This window comes from Euwallacea similis, chromosome 35, assembly GCF_039881205.1.
Source record: "Euwallacea similis isolate ESF13 chromosome 35, ESF131.1, whole genome shotgun sequence".
NCBI classification, from domain to species: Eukaryota; Metazoa; Arthropoda; class Insecta; order Coleoptera; family Curculionidae; genus Euwallacea; species Euwallacea similis.
The window spans coordinates 1,576,983-1,602,628 of NC_089643.1; the positions used below are offsets into that span (position 1 = coordinate 1,576,983).

The window sequence follows — 25,646 nt, forward strand, 5'->3', positions numbered from 1 at the left end:
TCGTGACACCCTGACACTAGCCAAATTTGACACAGTGTGAATTAAGTTAGAAATTTAACAAATGTCAAATTTTTAATAGGCATGCGCTAATGTTAACCTCTTTGTGTCAAACATTGACGCAAAATTTCATCATTTGCTTTATAAAAGTTTATTATTTTTTGTCCTTTACGTAGTGCACCTACTATGGCCTGGTTTGCTTAGAAAGATACAATACAATTGTCCAAAACTGATTTTAAAAAATGGCATTCGAGTTTTGCGCTGACCAACACGATCGTCAGACTTCAACCCTATTGAAATATTATATGTAAACAAGATTTAAATTCTTTTTTACGCTTTCATTACTGTTCTAGGACGCATAAAACGAAAAATGATAATAACAAGAGAGCGGGCAAAATCATCCTACCAAAAAAAGTTAATTAAGCTACATTTTCAAAAAAAGAAAGAAATGACACGGAATACCCAGTAACTACTACGCATAATAAAACAAAGAGAAGCGAATCACCTTTTTACATGATTAGCCTGAACTTTGCTTGTTGAATACATTATCCGTTACACGGCATTGTTTCGGGGGTGCCACGTGGGGCATGCACGCGGGCACAGCCCGACTGGCTACTTAGCTCATACAGGGTCTGCATATGAAATCAGCGCGTCTAAGTCTAAAGCCGTGTTCGGGTGGGCGTGATCGATTTAATAAACCAACTCTTTCGGTCTTGATTTAAATTAAACAGTGTACCCACTCATTTATACAGCAGTCAAAAAACAGGACCTCTCTCTCAATGAAATCTTGACCGCCCCGTAATCTTTGACTTTTTTGATAATTCACCAAATTGTTAACTTTTTTTTTACTTCATTTTCTGTATTGGTAATTGCTCTATGTGACATTAAACTGTATTTAGTTTCTTTTTATGTGTCCAAGAATGACCTTTATATAAATGAAACGGTGCTAAGCATCGTTCCATTTAATTCTGTGACCATTATCACAAGTATGCCGGCATATATTTGACCCATAAAATTCTCTATTTTTAATGCAATTTTGGTGTTCCTTAATACTCCATTTTAAGGGTCTACATGTTTTGCCAACAATAAATTTCTTAGATTTGCAAAGAATTTGATATATGACATTTTTTTCGATTGTTGAATGATCATCAAAAATGTATTATAAAGATTCGCAAACATAGCGCATTCGCCATATTGGCCATACTTAGTGTCTCCTTTGCGGAATATTGATTAGAAATAATGAAGTTAAAATTACAGAAAGGCTTTTCTTCTGGATTCTTCAGCCTCGGGTTCCTTCCTATCATAGGATAAAGCTTCGTCCCTTCCGGTTTTACCTTGTCGCTTGTCTTGTCTGTGGACTTCTGTCCCGTTAGCTTCCCGTCCATGTACAGTCCTAGGTACGTTACTGTATTTTTGATTTCCACTTCCTCCTCCATTTGAAAACAATTGCTTGGATCTTCACGCGTTGATGTCGAGCTCTACGACACCATCACACACGAAACCATTTTTCCAGCGCCATGATTTCCTCTTGGAGGTATCTAACTAGCCATTTCCCATTGAAAGATCTTGTCAGTGTATGTGAATGTGAATGTGCGTTAGTATTCTGTCCTAGAATTATTTTGAGGAATCCATCAAAGTCTTCTTGAAGGATTCCCCGGAAACCGCAGTTGGGTACCACGACATGTAAGCGAGTGTCGCGTGCCGAACAACAAAACACGATGAAACTTCTTAAAATGCACTGTGGGTGTCCGAAGAGCGCATTTGCAGTCTCCACAAGACTGACACAAAAGGCACGTTCTATATGTTACCTTTATTTGTTTATTTATAAGAATCCGTTTATTGTCTCCGACTAAACATGAATGTGTATCGAATTATAGGAATTGTTTAGTACACGCATAGGAAATTGTCATTTATTTTTTCACGAGGGAAAAATTAAATATAAATTTTGTAACACCGGACACAAGACCTGGGGGCCGGCGCGCAACCACGACCGACAGGTCGTGCATCTTGATATTCGTCGAGAGGAAATTGAATCTTTTTCGCATTATCGTAATTGTTGAGCCACGCGAGGGGCCCCCCCATTAAGCGGTTTCCATCCTCTGCAAGCCCTGCTACGGCGCCAGATGGGTGCGTGCGATTGAAGGTTGCATTTGCGAGCATCTATTCCAAGCAACAACGTTTATTTCAACGAAAACTCCAAACATAATTCAACGATTGAACGCATCAATAATTTCTTAATTTATGCATCACATTATAACCCCTTTTGCCATTTAAAATTTTGAATTCATTCATTCATTGTTTTTTTCTTGTAATAACACCGCACACGCCAGTAGATGCATACTATTTTCAGTTAAAAGTCTGAGAATAACATACATTACTTTACTAAGGGTTCAGACGAACATCTTTTCTTGACGTTTTGGTAAAAAATATGCCTAGGAAAATTCATTTTTCTAGGCAAAACGAAATCACATATCGGTTTTACTAAATACAATACTTTCTTTGATTTTTTGCCACCATATTTAAGTAGAAAGCAATAAATTTCAATATATTCAGGAATTTCAAAATACTATTTTTTTTTACCGTACAGGGAAAACCCTTTAGTTTACCAGTAGGTCAAATTATGTGCTATTAAAGCAAAAATTGAAATCTTCCTAGGAAGATTCTCTTGGATGTACTGGATCAAGTTGATAGCAAGTTAATTTATTCAACAAAATTAAATTGAAGGATTTTTTTTAAAATTATCTCTTCAAGTATATTTATCTTACAGCAGAAACTTGGTAACGAAAAGCTGGAAATATTATCAGGGTCGTACTGAGTTGAGATAGAAAGTAATTAATCCTATTATATTCATGAATTTAAAGAATAAATTTTTAAATATTTCTATCTGCAAGTGTATTCATCGTATACAGCGGCTAAATCATAAAACACACTACGTTTAAAACTTCGAAACATAAAACCACAAAATGAAAATAAACTAGAAAGGAACCAGAAACAAAATAAACGCAACAAAGACGAAACTTCGGCTCCAGTGCTAGGACAGAACTCCAAATTGAAGAATAATGAAGGAAAAAACCAGATAGAGAAGAAGAGTCATTTTGGTATTTTAACTTCTTTATCTCTCACCGAACACCCGTAAGGGAAGTACCAAATATGGACAATATGGCGAATGCACGATGTTCACGAATTTGCAAAGTACGGTATCCTTTTAAAAAAATTAACAAAAGACATGTTCAAATTCTTAATTGTATGGTGTTGGTCCTCTATTTCTAAGGCGGTTTCTTCAATAACCAATGTTCTTTTTAACCATGCATTTTTGCGAATATGCACGCACTTCAAATAGTTTTACTATCTAGCTACATCTAATTGATAAATGATTTGTGCTCTTAGTGCCCCAAAATGTTGTTGTTTCGGACAACAAAGGAGAGTAAAATTTGGGATCATAGACGTAATAAGAAAGTGGTCACTAGAATACCGAAATGAATTACTCCAAATTTTGATAATATGGCGAAGGCGCCTTATTCCTCTCAATTTTGACAGTATAGCAAACGTAGAATTAATAAATTCTTCAGTTTAAGTAAAACTATTTTTGAAACGCAACTAACTGTTACACTTATAGACTACACAATCTTAAATATGAAGACACATGATCACATTAATATAGCAGAATTGTATGCATTTCGGTGGCCGTAGGGTGTGAAAGGACGTTTTAACTTACCACTCCTCTGTTATTTTCTTGTGTTTCTTTTTTCAAGACATTAGAAATTTGAAGAAATTCTTTGAAGCATTGCGACATGCCAATTTCTTAATAATTGCTTTATCTAGTATCGCCTTTATTTAGTACTTTTGACAACTCTCCTCCACAGCCAATCTGACAACAGAGCAGCTTGTCTTGTCATTCGAAATAACAATCAATTTAAAATGTTGAGTCATTTGTCACTGTCAATTGAATACAAAAAAAAATATCAAAATTTTTGTTCATAGCAAACACAATATTTTAGAAATTTAAAGCTCTAACATTTAATTTCGCTATAAAAACCGTAAAAATAACATTAAAACAATTGGTTCGTATTTGTTTTACATAATTTTTCCTGCAGAATATCCTCGTTTAAAATCAAAATTTGAGGTTAGGTCGGACTTGAATTGGAGCAGAGCAGTGAGGTATTGTAATTCCTGTATCATCACATCAAAATCCATAATTTGATGTCTTAGCTAACGAACGAAGATGTTTGTAACTGACTCATTAAATTCAGGTGTCCAAAAGACTAGCACTGCAGCCAAGATGTCAGCCTTAAACACCGACAATCTACTAATCACAGAACAGTTACTTGACGACCTAAAAAACGATGTAGAAACGAAAACCGACGTCTCTCTTTCAGACCAGAGACTTGACGAAAGCGAAAAGCTAATTTTAGACGAAATATCCAAAGAAAAGCTCCCTGAACAGGATCAGTTGAAACCGGAAAGCTCAGAGTTTGTCACAAATGAAACCAAAGAAAAAACTTCCGAGGATACAGACAGCAGCAGAAATTTAAATAGCAATGAAAAAGATTTAGTTGAGGGTGATGAGAAGTCTAAAGAGTGGCAAGATATTTTAGGCTCTGGTATTATAATGAAAAAAGTGTTGAATGAAGGAGAACCAGAGAGTAGGCCTCTGAAATCAGACAAATGCATTATCAATTACACCTGCAGACTCGAAGAAGCTGATGAAAAAGACTTTGCCATGGAAGAGAAAAATTTTGAATTAGCATTAGGGGAAGGGGATGTGATTCAAGGTCTAGATGTGGCCATAGGCTTGATGAATAAACATGAAAGATGTTTATTGAAAATTGGTTCTCGCCTGGCTTTTGGTGACAAAGGCTTAGCCCCCAAGATATCTGGCGGAGCGTCTGTAATCTTTGATATAGAATTAGTAGACACTAGCCCTAAAGAGGATTTTGCTTCAATGAGCATTCAAGACAGGCAAAGAAAAGGCAATTTAAAGCGGGAGAGAGGCAACTGGTGGTACCAGAGGGGTGAAAACACTTTAGCCATACAGTGCTATCGCAGAGCTTTAGATTATCTCAATGAAGTTGAAAGTGAAAATGCTGAGAAACCTTCGGACTCAGACTTACAGCATTTACTAGAAGATAGACTTAAAGTGCTTAACAACATGGCCTCAGCTCAAATCAAAATGGAGCTTTTTGAGCAGGCTTTAAATTCATTGCAAACAGTGCTCTGTTGCCAGCCAGACAATATTAAAGCTCTGTTCCGCAAGGCAAAAATCCACACTGCAAAGAATGAACTTCCCCAAGCTTTGAAATTATTTGAAAAGGCGCGCAGTTTAGAGCCTGAAGACCCGCTAATTGTGAAAGAAATTCTGCTGGTTTCAGGGTTGATTCACAAACAGAAGAATTCAGAGAGAGAGTATGCAAGGAGAATGTTTGCCAACGTCACTCCATCTGGGGCATTAAACAACAAAAGTAAAGTGAAGAAGAGGGAAAGAAAGTCTGGATATGGAAACAAGGTGAAATAATATTTAGGAGAGTTTTAAGTACTAAGTGAATCTTTGTTTCAGGTGCAAATTTGGGTTAGTTTGGGAGCTACAGTGGCGATTGGTGTTGTGGGCATTTTAGCTTACAAATTCAAGTACTTTTAGGCACTATTAGTCTTGAGAAACTGTTATCAATTATAGTTAAAGACATCATATTATTCTTCTGGTGTTTGTTTTTTCCAAATTAAAATCTATATTTCAATGATGTTTTGCCTGTAGTTTTGTTTATGTTATTTTATGATTTATTATTATTGAAATAAAGATGATTATATTTTTTAGAACAGCATGTGTGTATTATTTTTTTATCACAGAAGGATAAACTTGCAGATTCTTAACTTTTACTCCAAACCCAAAAATAGAGTTACCTAATGTGAAGATTGGATTAACTTCAAGGATTCATGTTGTCAAGATCAAGAGAAAAAATTTGCCTTGGCCATATTGTCAAAATTTGGATTAATTAATTTCGAATTCCTATTAACTACTTTTTTATTACGGCCATACTTCCAAATTGTATTTCCTCGTTTCACCTAAAACAGCAAAATTTTGCTGCACTAAGAGCATATAAACAATTATCAATTCGACGTTGCTAGATGGTGATATTTGGGGTGTATGTATATAGATAAAAAAAAGTTCATAGAAACACGACACGTTTCATTATTAAAGAAACCGCTTTAGAAAAACATATTCTTATCTTTTAACCATGGCATTTCAATTGTTCTGCAATGGGTCTAAATTAAAAGAAAATAGTGTGGAGTAAATCGTCACATTTTGAAATATATTTTTAAAATTCGGGTTCACAAATCAATTATTATTAATAGTAAAAGACGAAGTCTGGTGTAAGTATCAGCATTTGGCACACCACGCATGTTTCATACAAGAGGTGCTATTACTATTTAGGTACAGTTCTAGTGCGGAAAGAGCGTTTTTAGTCACCCCATGAAAACCTTCGAATGCACTTATTACCACGTTTGTGACGTAAATCTGTCAGTGGCAACATTTTACCACACGAGTGCAAAATTGTAGGAAACTCACTTTTAATATCTAATAATTGTTTTTCGATAGTTATTATACAAAAAGATTTTTCCTACAGGGTGAGCATTATAATATCAAATTGCAACATCAAAATTTTCAAGTATTTGCAATTAATTGAATGAATAATGAAAATTAGTTCAACACTAGATTAGTATCGCTTATTATAAAAAGTACTGTATACCTACCTACACGATTGGTCCATCAGAGAAATGAGGGTTGGTGTGGTATTGATAATCGTATAAGATTTTTCGTAATAAATATAAAATACAAGGATAACATACAGAGTGTCTCATAATCTTTTATCACCCTTCTACAGCTACTTTAAAGATAAAACTTATAGAGTTTATATCTATATTCGAACCTTGGTTTTTAATGGAACGCCCCATACATAGTTTGACATAGTTGAAAAGATCACTTTACGTAAGGTTGTAGGGAGGTGCTAATAATATAATGAGCCATCCTGTACCCAATAACAATAGTCAACAGGAAATACAAAATATTTATAAGTATATTCTCTCAATTATATCATTATCGCATATAGCAACTGTTAATAAATAAATAACACAAAATAATTAAAGTGCTTTGTGCATTAACATTAACACATTATTTCTCAAGCTTTGCCTTTATTATCACGTGTCAAATAGGTAGTGATTACGTATACCCACAGGCGACCAACTCTATTGGTAAAAAGAATTGCCATATTGGAACTATAACCAAAAGTTGCAATCGTTCACGCTTTCTAGGTATTGGGGGGCTCCCGCAAACCCTCACTATGCATAACCTTTCCTGACATCTTGAGCATTGCCTTGTTCTCTGCATTGCTGTCCAACACGCTTCCTCCCTGAAAAATTCGATCAGTCCTGTGTTATTACCACAAAGAACCAATAAGTCAAAGTTGTGGTAACATTATCAAAAAGTTATTTTCCGCTATTGAAATAGCGGCATGGCCAATTATTGATAAAGTTTCCAATACTACTTTTGTGTATCATTATGCTTAACTCACCTTGCTAATCATCCTCTCCCCTTTCTCTTGAGGGGTAGGGGGCGGCTGCCCCAACCCCCACACTTCCATGTGTCTAAAGTGGAACTCCTTGGTGTGAGAAAGCTGCTGGTACTGAGTGTAAGTGGTGCAAGACTCACTACAGTGTCCTATACCATACTCTGAGTCGATCCATAGCCCACAGTAACCATGTTGCCCTCCCATTGCCAGACCATTGGGCATAGTTTGCTGATGCAGATTGAGGTATTGGAAGTGTTGGTTGTAGCCAGTGGAAGGGAATACGCGCATTCGAGGTCCGAGTGTGAAGAGAAAGCAGCTGTCATCGCCGAAAAAATTGGGGCCCAAGGTCCAGTTAGCGGGGGCGAAGCCCCCAAATATGTAACCGCTGCGGTCTTCAAGAATCAGTACTGAGGGCCCCTGATTAACTATACGACCTACAATTGGAATTCACTGAGTTTTAACTGAGACATACATTGTGTCCAAGATTTCCATTCAAGAAAACTATATTATAAATGTTTTGGGATGTCTGATCAATAATCAATTTTGTCAACTTTTTCTTTTGGACACACTAAATATATTTTTTATTTTTCAACCTACCAATCAAGGTCGAAAATGACTCTCCATGGATTTCAGAGCTAAATAAAAACCTCCATTCCAGCTGGTACTGCTGAGGCAGGTGGGCATTAATAAAAACAATTTGATTTAAGTCAAGAATACTGGGGTATGAAGGAATTAAATCGAGCCCTCTACAGTAGGGCACCAATGAACGCTCCTTAACTCCATCTCCTCCATTAGTAGTTGACTGATCCGATTCAGGATTAGCACTCACCAGTGATGTAGATTTGTCCTATATAGGCAATAACCATCAACATAATCATACAATATGCACCCAAAAAACAATACCTTATGAGATATGTTGTATAAATGCATGAAAACAAAGAGAAGCAACTGCCCCAATACAGTGCTGCCTTGCAACCAAGTTTCAAGTAGCCTTCGTGAAATTGGACTCTCACTGGCCAAGTCTTTGGTTAAACTTTCTGCTAATCGTTGAGAATTTTGCAGGTGTGTAGTGCAACCCCTACTTGACCAACTTTTATATTGTTTTGAGTTGCTCAGCTTCTGTATCTTCATATAGGAGCAAACAATGCTTTCAACATACTCTTTCACTAAGGAGTAGGGAATATCCGAACCCTCACCCTCGGACTTGCCCAGAGAAGTTAGCAAAACTTTGACTTTCTCATCGACAGTGCCTCGAGTACAAAATACAAAAAGCTCAGCAAACCGTTCCAGATCTGCAGTGCTCATTTTTTGATCACTCCATCCAAATAGATAATTGTTTATGTATTGTAGTAAACGGGGGTCCATTTGAGATCCCCACAGTTTCTGAAATTGAAAATTTGTTACTTTATATTCAAAAATCAACAATGAAGCTTACAGTTAGCTCATCTTCCTTGATTTTCTCTGAATTTCGACTGGCCAATTTGAAGGAATTGCTCACAATTAACTGCTCATCTTTGGACAAGAAGGAACATTTTGCTGCTAGTTTCTTGCTACTATTCACTCCCATATCACAGATTCACTTGAGATGGTATTTAATCACTAAATAAACTGTGAATCAGTGTGTAAATTGCACCTTTTACTGTTGGTGTTTGCCAATTTTATGATGCTGATAAAATAAGATTATAAATCAGTACTTGAAGAAGCTTTAAGCTGAGGTGAAAACACAATCTGTCAGTCTCAAAACATGTAATAAAAAAAATCAGCAAAACACCTACCTTATGGCACTAAATCTAAAAATAATTCACTATTTTTGAATGTCCAGTTGGACAATCAATAATGTGATTCTTTGATTCGCAGTGTCGAGTTCAAGCCTCAGTACAGACATGATAATGACGTAATATAAAAGCACGTATGCTCCCTTGAATTAGTAATCAGGGTTTAGTAGTCTGATCACTTAACACCGGTTATATTGCAATCAAATAATCTGTAGATTTACTTCTGAAAAGGGTGATTTGTTCAAATTTAATAAAAGTTGATTGACCTAGATTTTTGACGTTGTCATCCCCAAGCTTTTGAAATCAAAATCAGCTGATCGTTGAAATAAAGTTTGATATATTCTTGATATCACATTAACATAAACAAGCCACAAAATTTAGAAAAGTTAGAAAGTCATATAAACTTATTAAAATGACAATAATTTTTTACCTTTTGGTCGATTTTGAAAATTGTACTGTTTTTTGGTAAATCTGTGGGTTTTTAAAATTTCTTAAATTTTCAAGATCATTACGAATAAAAACAATTTTAACAGTAAAATTTCTTTAATTTTGCTAATTCTTGGTACTTTTATGGATAGTTAAAGGATTTGTACATTTAAAAAAATATTTCTCATTTGTAACTATCAATGACTGCAAAATTTTGTTCAAATATCTTCAGCAATTTTGTCTTTATTTTATAATTTTTTATTTTATGTTAGAGGGATATTTCGAAAAAGTATCATTGGAAAAAATGTTTATTTGTTAAAGTCTTATTTGCTGGTAGAAGTAGTTGCTGATATTCTATGGTATATAACAAAATAAAGGTTAAATACACTGCTTGCTAGGTTGCCACTAGTAGCTTCGTGGCTCTTCCATTTTATATCTGTAATTATTTTTGAGGTTATATTGTATCAACTCAAAATTGTAAATAAATCAATAATGAAATCGAACTGATTGTTAAGTTCACAATTTTTGAGTGAAAATGGATGCTACCACTGCTACCAGCAAACCCTCAACATCCGAAAACATAGAGTCCTTGCAAAAGGAGGCCGAGTTGTTGAAAAAGCGCCTCGAAGAGGAGCGACTAAAGCTCAATGATGTTACTTGTAAGACTGCAAAATCCATATTCATTCACAATTTTACGCATATATTTCCGTAGTGGAACAAGTAGCAGACCGATTGGATTGCGTTAACTGCCCCAACATTAAGCCTAGACGTACCCTAAAAGGGCATCAAGCTAAAGTGCTTTGCTCAGATTGGTCTCCAGATAAAAAACATATTGTTTCATCTTCTCAGGTGAGTGAATGTTTATTTACATAGAATTGGATGTAATCAGGCACTTAGGACGGTAAAATGATTATTTGGGATGCCTTCACAACTAATAAAGAGCATGCTGTCACTATGCCTACTACTTGGGTGATGGCTTGTGCTTACGCCCCTTCAGGGAACTTTGTCGCTTGCGGGTATTAACACTATTTTCACTATTTATCATAGGGTTGAATTTTTTTTTTTCATTGCTCAGAGGGCTGGACAATAAGGTCACAGTTTATCCACTCATCCTTGATGAGGATGTTTCTTTGCGTAAAAAAACTGTGGGCACTCATACTAGCTACATGAGTTGTTGCCTATTTCCCAACTCTGATCAGCAAATTCTAACTGGCAGCGGCGACTCTACTTGCGCCCTTTGGGACGTTGAATCTGGGCAACTTTTACAGAGCTTCCATGGCCATTCAGCAGATGTGATGTCTATTGATTTAGCTCCTTCAGAAACTGGAAACACGTTTGTGTCAGGGGTGTGTTAAATCAGATTAACATATTTGATGTTTATTCTACCTATAATAACATTATTTTTATTAATAAAGAGTGTGGACAAAACTGTCCTTATATGGGATATGAGGACTGGGCAATGTGTGCAGTCTTTTGAGGGACATGAATCGGATGTTAACAGCGTTCGGTTCCATCCGAGTGGAGATGCTGTGGCTACTGGTGGGGATGATGCCACTGTAAGTCTTTCTCTCTGTATAAGTTGCATGCATTGATTACAATAAGTTGCAAGTCATTTATTCTAGTGCCGTCTCTTCGATTTGAGGGCGGATAAGGAGATTGCAGTTTATAGTAAAGAGAGCATCATTTTCGGGGCCAATAGTGTCGACTTTTCACTTTCAGGTTTAAGCAAATTTTTTCTTATATTGCAGTTACTTCATTTAGAGTTTTAACCAATATGCAGATAATTGCATTAACTACTTACAGGACGGTTACTTTTTGCGGGTTACAATGATTACACGGTAAATGTATGGGACACCCTGAAATGCGTGAGAGTTTGGTTGTTATATGGGCATGAGAACAGAGTTAGCTGTCTACAAGTGTCTCCCGATGGAACTGCACTGTCTACAGGGTCTTGGGATTGCACTTTAAGGGTGAGAAGTTTTGGTTCTAAATTTTAATGAAATTTTCTAGTAGTTGCAAGAATGTAGGATGGTGAATGTGAACAATGATTACTTTGTTTTAGGTTTGGGCTTAAAGGATTCTTTGTTGTTATCAAATGTGACATTTGTTTAATGTCTTGTGTCATCTCTAGTCATGTTTTAAGTTCTTGTTGTATAGTATTAGTAGAGTAATATGTATCAATTACTACCTCTGTTTCAAATTAAATGAGCTCTTTTTTATTTTTTTTGTTAACGCTATGTAATTAGTTTCAAGTAATAAGAAATAATGTTTTTATAATAAATTGACTAAAATAACATCAAAAAAGCAATTTAATTGAAACTAAAATACAAATAATTATAATAATACAACAAATTATTTCCAATTTCAAATAAATACAAAATACTACTATATCTTATCAGTTGATAGTATGGTAGACAAGAAAGTCTTTTGCAACTTGAATAGCTTCAATTTTACAATGAATACTAATAGGTAGCCGTCCTTCTGGACAAAGTTTTTCCTTTGACATGTGCGCCAATTTGAACGATGTTTTATTTCTCCGTTCTTGCATAAACGCCATAATGATGTTATGGGAATATCTACTGAATAGCTTAACGCACATAAAGTAGTTCTGCAGTTTATTTCAATATTTCTGATCGTCGCTACTTTTTCCTTGAAATCCTTTATTTTCTGCCATAATTTCCTTTTCTTTTTTTGCCCAAATTCTTTTAACTGATGGCCCCGATATTTTAAAATTTTGAATTGCCATAGTAATAACACCATTTTTCAATCGAAGATTTTTATGATTTTGTAGCAGAAAATGCAACAATGATTTATTTTTATTCTCATATTAACTTTTGGCATGATTAGGGATAATAAAAGTGAACAACTAATTAAAATTAAACGCAAAGTGTAAGTGCAGCAGGTACACTTTTTAATTTTGGCAACTAATGATGTTTAATATTACCCACAACTTAGAGAATTATAGGTGTTTACAATTACAAGTGCGTTAGAGATAGGTTGATTAATAATTAGCCAAAAAATATGTGATTTATAGTTAAGTTGAAAAAAACTTATAAATGTCCTTATTTTAACACAAAAACTCAAATGGCTTATTTAATTTGAAACAGAGGTAGTATGTTTGCAAATAGAAAAATATATTAAATCATTTAGAGACGAGATTGCGGTAATTTTGTGTATACAGTGTTTTAAAAAAGTTGGGGAAAGGCTTAATATCTCAGGAAATATCAAACGCGTAATGGAGTTTGGTAAACTACTGGAAATTTTACTAAAGAGAAATTTCTACTTTTTATTACTATTTGTTTCTTTCTCCATTTGTGCATGCTTTTCTCTCACATTTCGCTGTGCTTCACCTTTCATTTCGCACAAATATGTTCCCTAATATATACTGCGTGACAAAGAAAGGTAAACACCCATTAAAGATAATTTTATTTTGATAATTTTTTTTGTACGTGTTCAGTACCACATACTTATTCAATGATTACATTTTCAGCAAGATCAGAGAAAGAACTTCATTTTTTTTTCAATAGTGTGTTGAGCATCCACGGTTCCTTATACACTCATTGATACGCCTGGGCTCGGATCTAATAAGATTGTCAATGTCTTCTTGAGGTATCTCATTCCAGGTAATCTGAACTTCATGAGTAAGGGCTGCTAAAGTCTGTGGAGGGTGCTGTAAATTCAACAGTCTGCGGCCAATCATGTCCCAGACATGTTCAATAGGAGACAGATCCGGCGATCGAGGTGGCCAGGGTAAACGGTTGATTTGATGTTGATCCATGAACGTTATTGTTTGCCTAGCAACATGAGGTCTAGCATTGTCTTGCTGGAAAATAGCGTTCGGGATAGTTCGAAAATATGGAATCACATATGGCTCCAACACTTCTTGGATATAGCGTTGGGCAGTCATGTTGCCTCTAATGAAAACTAGGGGTGACCTGCTACCATATGCGATAGCACCCCATACCATAACGCCTACAATACGGTGGACATGACGCTCTCTGTCAAATTGTGGATCTCACCTTTCACCCCGTCGCCTTCTCACCCTTGCCCGACCGTCGTTCATCCCCAGACAGAAGCGGGATTCATCACTAAAGATCACCTGAGTCCATTCTTGGTCCCACTGAATCCTCTCTCTACACCATTGTAAGCGGTTAGATCGATGTTCGCGAGTGAGAGGCAGCACCCAATGCGGACGATAGGAGAAAAGGCCAAAACTTCGTATTCGGCGATATACTGTACGCATACCAACCCTATTCCCATGTTCTTCAAACCACTGATTTGCAATAGCTCGACTGCTGCTAAATCGGTCTCTAAGAGCCAAAAGTCGCAATCGACGATCTTCGCGCTCTGTGGTTCCTCTGAGTCGCCCAGTGTCTCTGGCTCTGTGCCCACGGCCTTCCTGAGTCCACGCCTGGTAACACCGCACTATGGTCCTAAGGATCTGTTAGTTCTTCTAGACACTTCTCTGACCGACAGACCTGCTTCGCGCAACCCATCAATCCGCCCCCTCTCAAAGTTACTAAGCTGACGGATCTGTTCCATTCTACGCACTCTAGGCATAATGAGTAAAAATTATGACCAATTGCAACACACTTCACAAATGTTGCGATGCAATTGTGAACAAAAATGTTTAAACAAAATTTTATTTTTTTAAGGAACGACCCATGGAAACTAAAAAAAAATTAATAGATAAACTTGAAATTTTGATCATTTCTTTCTTTTTTTAAGATAAGTCAACATGCAAAAAATTATCAAAATAAAATGGTTTTTAATGGGTGTTTACCTTTCTTTGTCACGTAGTATAGTTTGTATCTCAAAAATATATAATTATGTAAAACAACCTTTATTTTCATTTATATCACAAACAGATAATAATCATGTTTTTAAGTAATTTACTCGTATTAAGATATAGCGCTACAGGCTACATCAATGTAAAACTTCGCTTCGTGCTTAGAGAGAGCGAGAGGAAAAAGCTTTAGCTTTATTCGTTCTAAATAGAAGTAATTTTGAAGTATTGTTAGTCAGAATGAAAAAGAAAAACTAATAAGTGTGGGATTGTTTCGAGTCTCTAATGGAATTTCTCGCGGGAGAAATAAGTTTAAGGCAAAAAAATCTACGCTTTTTCATCGCAACTACGACTTTTCCGCTGTCTTCTCCGTCATGATTGCCTTTATATCCTCCGCATCTAACGTCTCGTACTTCATCAAGGCCTCTGCCAGTGCTTTATGCTCCTTGGAGTGCGACTTGAGAATGTGTTTCGCTCTCTCGTAGCTCTCCATTAAAATTCTCTTGATTTCATTATCTACCAGTTCGGTAGTCGAAGGCCCCAATTGCTCCGCATGGAAACTCTTGGGATTGTCCGATATGGTGCGCAGTCCCAACTTCTCCGACATGCCCCAATCTCTGACCATATGGGTAGCGATCGAAGTCGCTTGTTGCAGATCCGAACTGGCACCTGAAATCGACGGTTAAGAGGAAGCAAGATAATTTTAACTTCTTACCAGAAGTGATCTTTTCGGGTCCGAAGATAAGCTCCTCGGCTGCTCTACCACCCATCATCGTATCCATCATAGCCTGTAGTTGCGATTTGGTCACATGGTATTGCTCTTTTTCTGGAATGTAGGCTGTGTGACCTAGGCTGGGACCTCGCGGAATTATCGTTACCTGCACAGAACAACGCTGCTGCTTAAAAGTCCGAATGCGGGCATCGAAAAAGGTAGTAAAATATACAGCATAGACAGTGGAAAAAAAATCAGGCAGCTTGTTGCAAATTTTGGATAAACGAATTCGCTATTAATTATTCGATTTACCTTATGCAAAGGGTGACTGTCTTTTGTATAATAAGCGACGATTGCATGTCCTCCCTCATGATAGGCTGTAATTAAATTAGCCTCCTCGTCTGGAATTCGCGATTTCCGCTCCGGGCCCATCAAAACTTTATCTCGAGCTGATTCCAAGTGCTTCATACCTACCCAATCTGCACCGTCTATGGCAGCCCTAAAGTAATGTTCCTTCAAGTAAAAAATGATCTTCATGGAAATCTAACTGCATGTCTCAGATTAGTCCTAATTTCGTTGGTTCTTGTTTTGATAAATGAGGACAAATGAATATCTGAATTAATCCCAAACATGCAGTGGCACTTTCAATGCCAACTAGCAAAGATTCTTTAGTTTTGGTTGAAGCTGTATGAGAATTATTTTTCTTATAGAAGAAAAGAATTCCTAAGGCAGTCAAATAATTTTAAAATGGCCACTACAGAGAATATAGTCACTGTTTTTAAAGGAACAAGAGCCTTATAACGTCAATGTCCTGCTGACTGTGATTGTTTGTTTGACATATGAAGCCATTTGGATGTATTCAAAAACTCCCTCTAAAGTTCTAATATAGATATCACCTCCTTACTTACCTTAAAGCTGCTTGATTAACCAGATTCTCCAAATCTGCCCCTGTAAAACCAGTGGTGCCGCGTGCCAACAGTTCTAAATCCACATCTTTAGCCAAGATCTTGCTCAGATATAGACCCAATATTTCCTTTCTACCAGTGTAATCTGGAGTGGGAACTGTGACCTAAACACTTATGGTTATTAACTGATACTGTTCAATCAATTATTTAAAATAAACAGAAAATTTCCTAATTTAAACCTACCTCTACATCAAATCTTCCAGGACGCAGAAGTGCCTGATCTAAATCGTCCCTCCTATTTGTGGCACCTAACACTATGACACCCTCGTTCTGATGAAAACCATCCATTTCGCTGAGTAATTGGTTAATAGTCTGATTGGCATAAGGATGGAGGACACTATTTGTTCTCTTCGATCCCACTGAATCAATTTCATCAATGAATATTACACAAGGAGCACGCTCTTTGGCTGCCTTGAACAAGTCTCTAACACGCCTCGCTCCCTGGCCTACTAAAACCTCATCAAACTCTGGTCCAGCTGCATGAAAAAATGGCACTCCAGCCTCTCCTGCCACAGCCCTTGCTAATAGAGTCTTTCCAGTGCCTGGAGGCCCTACTAGAAGCACTCCTTTAGGCAATTTTCCTCCTAAGTTTGAAAACTTATCAGGATTTTTAAGGAACTCAACCACATCTTTTAGTTCTTGTTTGGCCTCATCTACTCCTTTCACATCCTCAAAAGTAACATGGATCTCCTCAGGGTCCACCTCCACTTGGTTGCCAAGCTGAATCCTAAATACTGAACCATTGGTGCTCACCATTAAACTGACAACAATAGCTAAGAAAATGACAATTGCTAAAACTTGTTGCACTACCTTAAAGTACCGAAAAGCCTTGCTGCTTTTAGAGGCTGAATTATTTCCTATTAAATAACCCTCTGCAAAGGCAATTTTAATTATCTGTTTTTCTGCCTCGGTGAGATTGGATTCTTCAGAGCTAAGAAGCTTTTTTAACTGTTCTGCATCAGTGGTCCCAATACCCCCTAAAGGGATTTTACTGCTGCCACTCAATTCGCTAGAGCTTCCTCCAATTAAATTATTTCTCAGCCTATTCATTAATGGAGGGTTACGATCTAGTTCTGCCTGGATGCTTCTGTCCGTCTTAAACCCCCTTGTTTGGACATTGAATCTAAATTTATTCTCTGTCAAAAGTCCCTGAACCAGTTTGTTATAGAATCCCTCTGGTACCTCCACATGTTTAGCTGAGGCATTTCTAAGGATCAAGGTGGGTATGTTTCCAGATCTGAGTTCATTCTGGGGAAAACCATTTTTGTTTTCAAAAAAGCTTTCATTGGACACATATGAAATGTTAAAATTGTTGAGAAACGCTTTGCTGTATAAAGATGATATGTTGACTTGTTTTGCAAAGGTAGAATCTATATTTTGTGAGGCCTCCAAGAAGCTGCTGGCACATAAAAACTGTTTCGATGGGCTACTTTTCAGCTGCTGTTTTTTACGGAAAAATGAACCTGGCGTTGCGGTTACTTTCGTGCTGATTTGAGTAAGGGTGGCAAAAGCCTAAGCAGAAAAGGGGTGATAAGTTTCTTCTTAACAAAAAAATATCACTATGTGCGCTTACCTGGTTTTGGTTCTGTAGAGAAAACATGATGGATTACATAAATAGGACTGAGTCCAGCTGAAATAATTAAATGAACCAGGGATTTTAAGGGAAGAAAATGGATAATTAAATGAAAAATATATATCGTTTTTTTAAGTTTAGATAACCTTTCTGCCTGTATTTGACAATCATTCTCAAACTCATTCATTGCCTCATTGACAACATTGACACATTGCAAATGAACGTCAGAAATTCTTGCATCACTATAGAGACGATTAACTTAATTTCAACCTATTAAAAAAAATTTGAAATTATATTGATATTATTTTCTTCAAAATTTTTAAAGTCGAAATGTTTTTCATCAATTTCACCCAATGCCCTAATTAAGTAGCTTCTGAATTGTATATTCACATCACCGCATCGTTAACCTAGCATATTTTTTAATACATTACCATTGGCTTTACATTACTTAGTGTATACAAATTTGTATCAATGCACCTGTTGAAAGTTGAAAAATCACTTTTTAAAAATTAAATTAAATGTTTAAAAAATAGCGATTAGACGCACTAGTTACGACGTTGCCTATTTAAATTTGATGTAATTTACAACATATTTGGCGCCGACGCAATCGATTTCCGCCATTTTGTTATGGCCGTTGCTCTTGCCAAGAGCTCCATGAAAATCATATTATTATTTAAGCAAAAGTACAAGATAACGAAACAGATTTATTGAAAATACGGAAATATCGATTCTACAATATAGTGTTTTGTGTGAGAATAGCGAGTTGACCTTAAAACAACGATTTCGTTCTGGCATACCCAACACCTACCTCTTAGTGTTGTGGCGTGCCCCCCTGATTTTTTTAAATAGAAAAATTATCCCTTTGATATAACGGAAACATGTCGGATGTTGAAGATGATGCCAGCAGCCGTGGTAAGTGGTTCGAGACCATAATCATATTTTGGAAAACTGACTGAGATTATATCTAGCTACTCTATTGTGTTGTATCGGCGGTTAATGAAATTTATTATAGTTCGCAAGACACGGTCAGGCAGAGCAGTAAAGACCCCGGCGAAGCCTAAGCCATCATCCAAATCTGCAGGTCGGAAACCATGCAAGAAAGTAGCAGTCATGGAAATAGATGTCAGAGATGAGGAGGATTTTCAACCGCCTGTTACCACAGATAGTGGGGAACCAGCATTAAAAAAAGTGAGCAATTTTTTGAAGTATTATATAACAATCATAAGATTATGGAATATAATATAAATTATGAAAAAGAGAAGGGTTTCTGTCTTAAAAATTTGATATAGCTGTCATCAAAATAGTGACAAGATTATTGATGTTTATTTGTTTTGCTTGGTTGTTATGGATGATTCAATAATGTAATTTTTTCCTGTGGATTACACAAGGTGGTTTATTTAAATAACATTTAACTAGGCTAAATTAGATGAGGAAAAACTCCTTGAAGATTCAGAAAATGAAGAGATTGAGGAAAATGTAATCACAGATAACTTATTATTACTGAACAGTGGTGATGAAGCTGAGACAGACAAAAATGACTCTAATAAATTGGTAATTTATAACAAAAAAATATATATGAGAGCACAAATTATTTACCTTAATAGGTTCTGAATGATGTGGCAATGTTGGATGACTATGAAGGAATTTCTAAAGATCACAAACGAGTGGAGGAAGTGGTGACTGATGACTTATTAACTGAGATGTCATCTGAAAATGGTATGACAAATCATAAACTAGAAGAAAGAAAAGCTCAGGGAAAATGGAAAACTTCTCTCAAAGAAGAAGCAACTGCAACAGAGAATCCAAAACATGAACAATCAGTAAAAAGCAAACAAGAAACTATTCAAGATTGGGATACAACAATTGAGGAAGATCTAGCTCATTCTGCCCAGAATGGAGGTGATCCTGAAGCAGAAAACATCTCTGATGATGAACTGCCAGCTGTTCCGGTGGTTAAAGTTCCAGAAACCGAAGAGGTGTCTGATGAAGAGCTGCCTGGCCCCAAACGAGCAGAACTGCCTGCAGACACTGAAGTATTAAAGTTAACATCAATAATAGGAGAAAATAGCTTTACAGTTTTTAACAGGTGGTGTCTGAAGACGAGCTTCCAGTCCCCTCGAAAAAAGAGGCTGAGGAGGAGGAGGATGACAGCTCCAAAAAGAACAATAAGGAAGATGGAAAGAGGAAGCTTTCGGAGACTGGATATGACCCGACCTCCCCCACATCAGAAAATGAAGCACCTGTCAAGAAGGCCAAAGATGATAAAGAAGACCGAGAAAAAGATGGTGAAAGTTCAAAGGCAGCCAAACCTAAGAAGTTACCAGAATTGGATAAGTACTGGAAAGCAGTCAATGATGATCCCACAGATTTTACTGGGTGGACTTATTTGTTACAGTATGTGGATCAAGAGGTTAGCCTTTTTTTTTCATGTTAATTGTTATCATTTTTCTTGAAAACTCGCTAAAAACAAGAACAGGTCTTCGGGCAGGCCGTCGGGTTAAAGTGCTAATGTGCCTATGATGCCAAGATTACTTATATTAATCAAACAATGTACATAGCTTTAAGTGAAAGCATTTTAATTCATATGGCGGTTTCACCAAAATTTGAGCAAAATGTACATTTTTTCCAAAAAAATACGTGTTCCGTTTATTTGATGCCTTCGTCAAAATTTCGAAACACGTTTATTTGATACTATGTATTTATTTAGAATGATATGGAGGCAGCCCGCGAGGCCTATGACGCCTTTCTCTCACACTATCCCTACTGTTATGGATACTGGCGTAAATACGCCGACTACGAGAAGCGCAAAGGCAACAAAAAGAAGTGCGAGGAGGTAAGTGACTGTCCGTTTAGCGGACTACTTTCAAACTTTGTATTATCGTTAAACTTTACTCTGTTTTAGTCTGTCATTTGTACTGTAAAAATTTGAGAAGTGGGAGCTTGTAGAAATCTCAATCTGCTGAACTCAGTGTTGTATTGCAAGAGTGCCCTCACAATTAGCCACAAATTAAATGTGAACGTGTTCGTTTCCAAACCGGCATATTCAGTTGGTTATCTATTATTAAGTTGCCAATATATGTACTATCATATATAAAGTGTTTGCTATATTTTTAGGTTAAGGTTTTTTTGGTCATATTTACTATGTATACTTGTTATAATGACGTAGCTTTTAAGTTGCCATACATTTGCAGCTGTCGGTCTTACTTCTCGTCGGTTATTAACCTTATATTATTGTCACCAAAACCTGAATGGGCCGCTTTGGCATTTCGATTGGAAGTTTTCCTGTACGTTTTGCAATACGATTTGTTTGGAAATGATAACACGAATGGTTCTACCGATGATATCTCTACAAGCGCTCTCTTTACAAAACCTTTTTTGGGGAGAATAAGGTTTCATACACACTTTGAGATGTTTGGATTAGTAGAATTCTTGCGCTTTGTAAGTGACAAAGGTGACGTAAATCATAGTGACAATGTATCTAAGTTGCATCAAAATCGAATTCATATAATTTTTTAAATTAACGTGTTTTCACTTTTTTGAAAAAGCATGACATAAATGTAAATTTTAGGGTGAATTCTTAACGACCATTAAAAAACGCTATTTTTCCTAATTTAATTGACTTTCTAACTGTCTTTTTGGAGATTGCAATGGTGGGCTTAAAAAAATTTTACTGATTATATATATATATATATATAACCAGCACGACGTCATACATAAAATAGGACGTTAATAAACAGGCTGACTCATTAAATGGTGGAAATTTTTGGTGTACTGAATTTGAGGTTTTTATAATTATCTCTCTTAAAATTGAAATTCCGTATAGTCATCTATTTTGGTTTCTGGGAAACTTAATCTACCACACCAAAAAAATTATTAAAAGAATGGACGTAAACAGGGCAGATTAACTGTGCCTCTAGCTTCATTAATAACTAAGATCGCTTCCCCGTATTTACAATAAAAAATGGGCACCTAGTAGGTCACCTGTCATTTTCTGAGAATATTCATCATTAATAGTAACTGCCGAAACTCTCCAAAGTGTGTGTGTGTGTGTGTGTGAAGAGTTATTCCCAGAAAAAGGTGAAAGAAAAAATGAACAATTAGTTCCAAATTTTTAGAACCTTTTTATTGTTAAAACTCATTGTTTTTGGAACCCCCACAGCTCCCGGCGGGCCGCCAGGTTACCAAAAAAGTGCTGTATAGTTTTGCTTTTCATTGTATAAACGAATATCATCTATACTATATATATATATATATATATATGTCTATATATATGTATTACGTGAAATGTGATGTAAACTTGAGTGTACGAATATGTATAATCCGGACCCTGAGTCCAGCTGGAACGGAGGCCTGAGCAGGAGACGATATCGAGAGAGAAAGGGGGAGAGACAACTTGACGAGCTTATGGCCTACTTTGTCGTTGCGCATAGTCGCACGATTTCGACGAAAATGTAAGGCTTCCTACACTTAAGGCATACAATATTGTTGTATTAAACGGTGATTTAGTTTAAGTGCTGCTACGTAAATGTAAAGAACAATGTCTTAATATCGTAGGGATTTCAGGTGTTACGGGCGGTGCGCCAGTAGCTGAAAACTATATAAAACTTGTCACGGAAAATTTATTGTAATTAGAAAAAAAACGATTACGTTGTACGCGTTAAAGTCCATGTAAACTAGTGCTTGAAATGTGCTATTTTTACTTGTTATTATAATATGTATTATGGTGGTGTGTTCTAGTGGGTTTTAATCAGTTTTCTTTAGGGCAATTTTTCGCCGTGTAGAGCTGAACTGAGTCGCGAGTTATGTCTCGAAATCATCGTACGAGTACAGTTCTACTCTATGTCGGCAAAAGATACGAATTGCAGACGTCACAAGAGGAGATTCGCGGTTGAAACAGCAAAAATATTTAATATTTATACTATTACTGTAAACTGACCTTTTCCGCTATAGCGACAAAGCCCAAAAGGTCGGTAGATTTACTGTATTGTCATCCGCGGATTTATTACAATTTGTCAACAGCGTAATCATTTATTAATGTCGTATTCATGGGCAATTTTAAAGAATCTCTCAGATAGTTGGCTGCACCGCCTGACCAATAACAGAGACGTTCAACTAATCGGTTTTTTTTTTGCGCTTCGATTTTCATGCAGGTATTTGAACGCGGCCTTAAAGCCATCCCGCTTTCGGTCGACCTCTGGATCCATTACTTGACCTATGTCAAATCGTCAAAAGGAGATGATGAGGAATACGTCAGGTAAATTTTTATTTGAAAATAATTGTACAATTGGGACTTAAAAGTCCATTTCATATGTCACGCGTTACAGATCCCAATTTGAGCGCGCTCTTTCCTCATGCGGCCTGGAATTCCGCTCGGATCGCCTCTGGGACTCGTACGTCAAATGGGAGTCGGATGCGAAACGTCTTCAAAAGGTCACGGCACTTTACGAGCGACTACTCTCAACACCTACCCAATGCTACACCACTCATTTTGATAATTTCCAAGAGCACGTCGCGGCGCATCCGCCCAACAAGATCCTGGATGTGGACGAGTTTATGGCCCTACGCAAAGAGGTGCGAACGATGCTCAAGTCAGAGGAGAAGGCGGCAGACAACGCGGATCTGCCGCCGGGCGACGAAGACTCAAAGCTGTACACCACGGAAGAGGAGACCAAATCCATAAGGGAGAGAATTGTGTCCATCCGCAGGAAGCTCCATAAAAACACGGTCAATGCGGTTACGGCGCGTTGGAACTTTGAGGAAGGGGTAAGGAATTGTATCAGTTTCTATAAAATCACAAAATTAACTTCAAAAGAATATATCATGTAACACACTGCATATTCCATTTTTCAATAACGAAATGATGCAAAATATGCGTAATAGCTGCTCCCGACTAGTGTTGTCAGGAATAGCTCCGATTTGCCCCTGGGGAAACCATAGCAGAGGCCATCTGATCAATTAATTTGAAACTTATAATGCTCTAAGTCAACTTTAGGCTAGTGGCTAACCTTGAAAATTTTCTGTTACTCTGCTAGATCAAACGTCCGTACTTTCACGTGAAGCCATTGGAACGGTGTCAGCTGAAGAACTGGCAAGATTATTTGGACTACGAAATTGAGCAGGGAGATCTTCCAAGGATCACCGTTTTATTCGAGCGATGCCTGATCGCGTGTGCCCTCTACGAGGAATTTTGGCTTAAGGTGAGTGTTGGATTTAGGATTTAATAATTGTTAAATTTAGCTTAAATCAAATCATCATCGATAATAAATTCTATGTTTACTAAAGCGTTTCGGAGAGATAATCCATCATACACAAGAGAATTATCGAATAAATTTCATTTTATCTACTACCATGCAAAAACTCACCCCAAATCGGTTTATTTTAGTTTGTCAGTTACCTGGAGAGTCTCAATGATCCGGAAATGCAGCCGAAGATCCGAGACGTGTACGAGCGTGCCTGCACCATTCACCACCTAAAAAAACCCAATTTACACCTGCAATGGGCCATGTTCGAGGAGACCTGTGAGAACGTGAATCGCGCCGCGGAAATTCTGGTGAATTTGGAGAAGCAGGTGCCCAACGTGTTGCAGGTCGCTTATCGCAGGATCAACTTGGAGCGCAGACGAGGTGATTTCGACAAATGCCGGCAGTTATTCGAGCATTACATCAGCAGTTCGAAAAACAAGATGGTGTCAAGTAATATTTCCATCAAGTATTCGCGGTTCAGCCTCAAAGTGTTAAAGGATTACGATAAAGCCCGTGAGGTGAGTGTATTCTCAGTCGTAAAGAGGCAGAGTCACCGCTCTACTTGCAGATATTGAAAGCAGCAATCACGCGTGATCCCAACAATCCGCGCCTCTATCTGCAACTTGTCGATCTTATGTTGCAAAAAGAGACAGCGGAGGAGGACGTGTTGGCGGTTTTTGACGAATTTCTGGATAAGGAGCAAGGCGTCGAGCCTGAACAAAAAGCGCTGTTTGCGCAACGTAAATTCGAGTATCTGGAGGATATGGGCTCAGGAGTTGAGGGTTTGCGCAAGGCACAGGAGCAGTATTATAAACTGCATAAGATCTGTAAAGAGTCATCGAAGAAAAAGGATAGCAAGAGGTGATTTTATGTTTTAATGTTTTCATTTGACAGTGACAGTTTTGATGACAGTGGCTATATTTAACGACTGAGTGAGGTTAAAAATTTGATGCGTTCTCAGTCAAATTTTACGTTTATTAGAACATCAAACTTCATTCATTTGTTGAATTTGGACAATGTCATCAACTGTCTAGTAAAGGAGAAGCAATTGTTGACATCAGTCGATTTTCTTACGTTTATCTAACATGAATTTTCTTGTAGTGAGGGAGGCACGAGCGCCTCAAGCAAAAAAGAAAAAATGTCGACTTCGTCATCATCGGCCACAATGACGGCACAATCGCAGTCTTACGGCAACTACAATTACGGCAATTCCTCGGGACAGGCGCCGTATAATTACTCCGGATCGCAACAGGGACAGTACAACTATCCACAATATGGACAAGGTAAATTGTCGCGCATATTTATTATTTTTCTCAATTAGTTTGTTTCAGGTGACCAGTACCAGTACCAGAATTGGCAGTATCAACAAGGAGGTGCCTACAGCGGGTACAATCAGTGGGGCGGATACACTGGCGGTTACGGCTATTGATTATCTTTAGTCCAATTGTTTTGTTTTTAAACGCCAGGACTTATTTCTTTTTGTATATTTTTATGATTGATTTCCGGTTAGAAAGTAATTAAGTCGAGCTAGAGTAAAACTTGATTGATAACTGAATTGCAAGTCTTTGCTAGGGTCAGGTTTTCCATACCGGTTATGTCAGTAATTAG

General features: G+C 37.1%; 5 protein-coding genes across 6 annotated transcripts; 3 read left to right on the forward strand and 2 right to left on the reverse strand.

Annotated features, from left to right (window-relative positions):
* The first annotated feature begins 3,964 nt into the window (after nucleotides 1-3,964).
* Nucleotides 3,965-5,811, forward strand: zda (peptidyl-prolyl cis-trans isomerase zonda). 2 transcript variants are annotated; one of them, XM_066404571.1, is made up of 3 exons: nucleotides 3,965-4,155; nucleotides 4,207-5,500; nucleotides 5,552-5,811. In XM_066404571.1, the coding sequence occupies exons 2-3, from the start codon at nucleotides 4,220-4,222 to the stop codon at nucleotides 5,630-5,632; spliced, it is 1,362 nt and encodes a 453-aa protein (XP_066260668.1). In that variant the 5' UTR covers nucleotides 3,965-4,155; nucleotides 4,207-4,219; the 3' UTR covers nucleotides 5,633-5,811. The 2 variants fall into 2 exon arrangements, with proteins under 2 accessions (XP_066260668.1, XP_066260669.1); XM_066404572.1 differs by having other exon boundaries at nucleotides 4,248-5,500.
* A 470-nt stretch (nucleotides 5,812-6,281) lies between these two features.
* On the reverse strand, nucleotides 6,282-9,626 carry LOC136418487 (MTOR-associated protein MEAK7). The gene is made up of 6 exons (XM_066404556.1): nucleotides 9,335-9,626; nucleotides 8,995-9,225; nucleotides 8,463-8,942; nucleotides 8,157-8,406; nucleotides 7,563-7,993; nucleotides 6,282-7,400 (listed from the first exon to the last, which is right to left on the reverse strand). Exons 2-6 carry the CDS (start codon nucleotides 9,124-9,126, stop codon nucleotides 7,299-7,301), a joined length of 1,395 nt encoding a protein of 464 aa, XP_066260653.1. The 5' UTR covers nucleotides 9,127-9,225; nucleotides 9,335-9,626; the 3' UTR covers nucleotides 6,282-7,298.
* A 606-nt stretch (nucleotides 9,627-10,232) lies between these two features.
* Nucleotides 10,233-11,951, forward strand: Gbeta5 (guanine nucleotide-binding protein subunit beta-5). The gene is made up of 8 exons (XM_066404464.1): nucleotides 10,233-10,419; nucleotides 10,473-10,609; nucleotides 10,658-10,776; nucleotides 10,836-11,106; nucleotides 11,176-11,316; nucleotides 11,383-11,479; nucleotides 11,564-11,730; nucleotides 11,823-11,951. The coding sequence occupies exons 1-8, from the start codon at nucleotides 10,296-10,298 to the stop codon at nucleotides 11,832-11,834; spliced, it is 1,068 nt and encodes a 355-aa protein (XP_066260561.1). The 5' UTR covers nucleotides 10,233-10,295; the 3' UTR covers nucleotides 11,835-11,951.
* Nucleotides 11,952-14,596: 2,645 nt separating this feature from the next.
* Nucleotides 14,597-17,977, reverse strand: YME1L (ATP-dependent zinc metalloprotease YME1L). The gene is made up of 6 exons (XM_066404462.1): nucleotides 17,797-17,977; nucleotides 16,407-17,735; nucleotides 16,167-16,327; nucleotides 15,571-15,757; nucleotides 15,262-15,424; nucleotides 14,597-15,215 (listed from the first exon to the last, which is right to left on the reverse strand). The coding sequence occupies exons 1-6, from the start codon at nucleotides 17,821-17,823 to the stop codon at nucleotides 14,893-14,895; spliced, it is 2,190 nt and encodes a 729-aa protein (XP_066260559.1). The 5' UTR covers nucleotides 17,824-17,977; the 3' UTR covers nucleotides 14,597-14,892.
* A 440-nt stretch (nucleotides 17,978-18,417) lies between these two features.
* Nucleotides 18,418-25,593, forward strand: Prp39 (pre-mRNA processing factor 39). The gene is made up of 13 exons (XM_066404653.1): nucleotides 18,418-18,708; nucleotides 18,809-18,984; nucleotides 19,213-19,347; nucleotides 19,401-19,829; nucleotides 19,883-20,206; nucleotides 20,504-20,629; nucleotides 22,947-23,050; nucleotides 23,121-23,559; nucleotides 23,829-23,993; nucleotides 24,179-24,556; nucleotides 24,607-24,899; nucleotides 25,140-25,321; nucleotides 25,370-25,593. The coding sequence occupies exons 1-13, from the start codon at nucleotides 18,675-18,677 to the stop codon at nucleotides 25,465-25,467; spliced, it is 2,883 nt and encodes a 960-aa protein (XP_066260750.1). The 5' UTR covers nucleotides 18,418-18,674; the 3' UTR covers nucleotides 25,468-25,593.
* The last annotated feature ends 53 nt before the right edge of the window (nucleotides 25,594-25,646 follow it).

Excerpts from the sequence above, each read along its gene's own strand:
- zda (XM_066404571.1), top strand. The coding sequence starts at position 4,220 with ATGTTTGTAACTGACTCATTAAATTCAGGTGTCCAAAAGACTAGCACT. Across the intron at positions 5,501-5,551 it reads AGTCTGGATATGGAAACAAG|GTGCAAATTTGGGTTAGTTT; the intron begins GTGAAATAATAT and ends TCTTTGTTTCAG.
- YME1L (XM_066404462.1), bottom strand. The coding sequence starts at position 17,823 with ATGTTTTCTCTACAGAACCAAAACCAG. Across the intron at positions 16,328-16,406 it reads CTGGAAGATTTGATGTAGAG|GTCACAGTTCCCACTCCAGA; the intron begins GTAGGTTTAAAT and ends ATAAGTGTTTAG. Across the intron at positions 15,216-15,261 it reads ACCCGAAAAGATCACTTCTG|GTGCCAGTTCGGATCTGCAA; the intron begins GTAAGAAGTTAA and ends CGTCGATTTCAG.
- Gbeta5 (XM_066404464.1), top strand. The coding sequence starts at position 10,296 with ATGGATGCTACCACTGCTACCAGCAAACCCTCAACATCCGAAAACATA. Across the intron at positions 10,777-10,835 it reads GGGAACTTTGTCGCTTGCGG|AGGGCTGGACAATAAGGTCA; the intron begins GTATTAACACTA and ends TTCATTGCTCAG. Across the intron at positions 11,480-11,563 it reads TGTCGACTTTTCACTTTCAG|GACGGTTACTTTTTGCGGGT; the intron begins GTTTAAGCAAAT and ends AACTACTTACAG.
- Prp39 (XM_066404653.1), top strand. The coding sequence starts at position 18,675 with ATGTCGGATGTTGAAGATGATGCCAGCAGCCGTG. Across the intron at positions 20,630-22,946 it reads ACAAAAAGAAGTGCGAGGAG|GTATTTGAACGCGGCCTTAA; the intron begins GTAAGTGACTGT and ends ATTTTCATGCAG. Across the intron at positions 23,051-23,120 it reads GATGATGAGGAATACGTCAG|ATCCCAATTTGAGCGCGCTC; the intron begins GTAAATTTTTAT and ends CACGCGTTACAG.
- LOC136418487 (XM_066404556.1), bottom strand. The coding sequence starts at position 9,126 with ATGGGAGTGAATAGTAGCAAGAAACTAGCAGCAAAATGTTCCTTCTTG. Across the intron at positions 8,943-8,994 it reads TCAAGGAAGATGAGCTAACT|AAACTGTGGGGATCTCAAAT; the intron begins GTAAGCTTCATT and ends TTTCAATTTCAG. Across the intron at positions 7,401-7,562 it reads GGGAGAGGATGATTAGCAAG|GGAGGAAGCGTGTTGGACAG; the intron begins GTGAGTTAAGCA and ends CGAATTTTTCAG.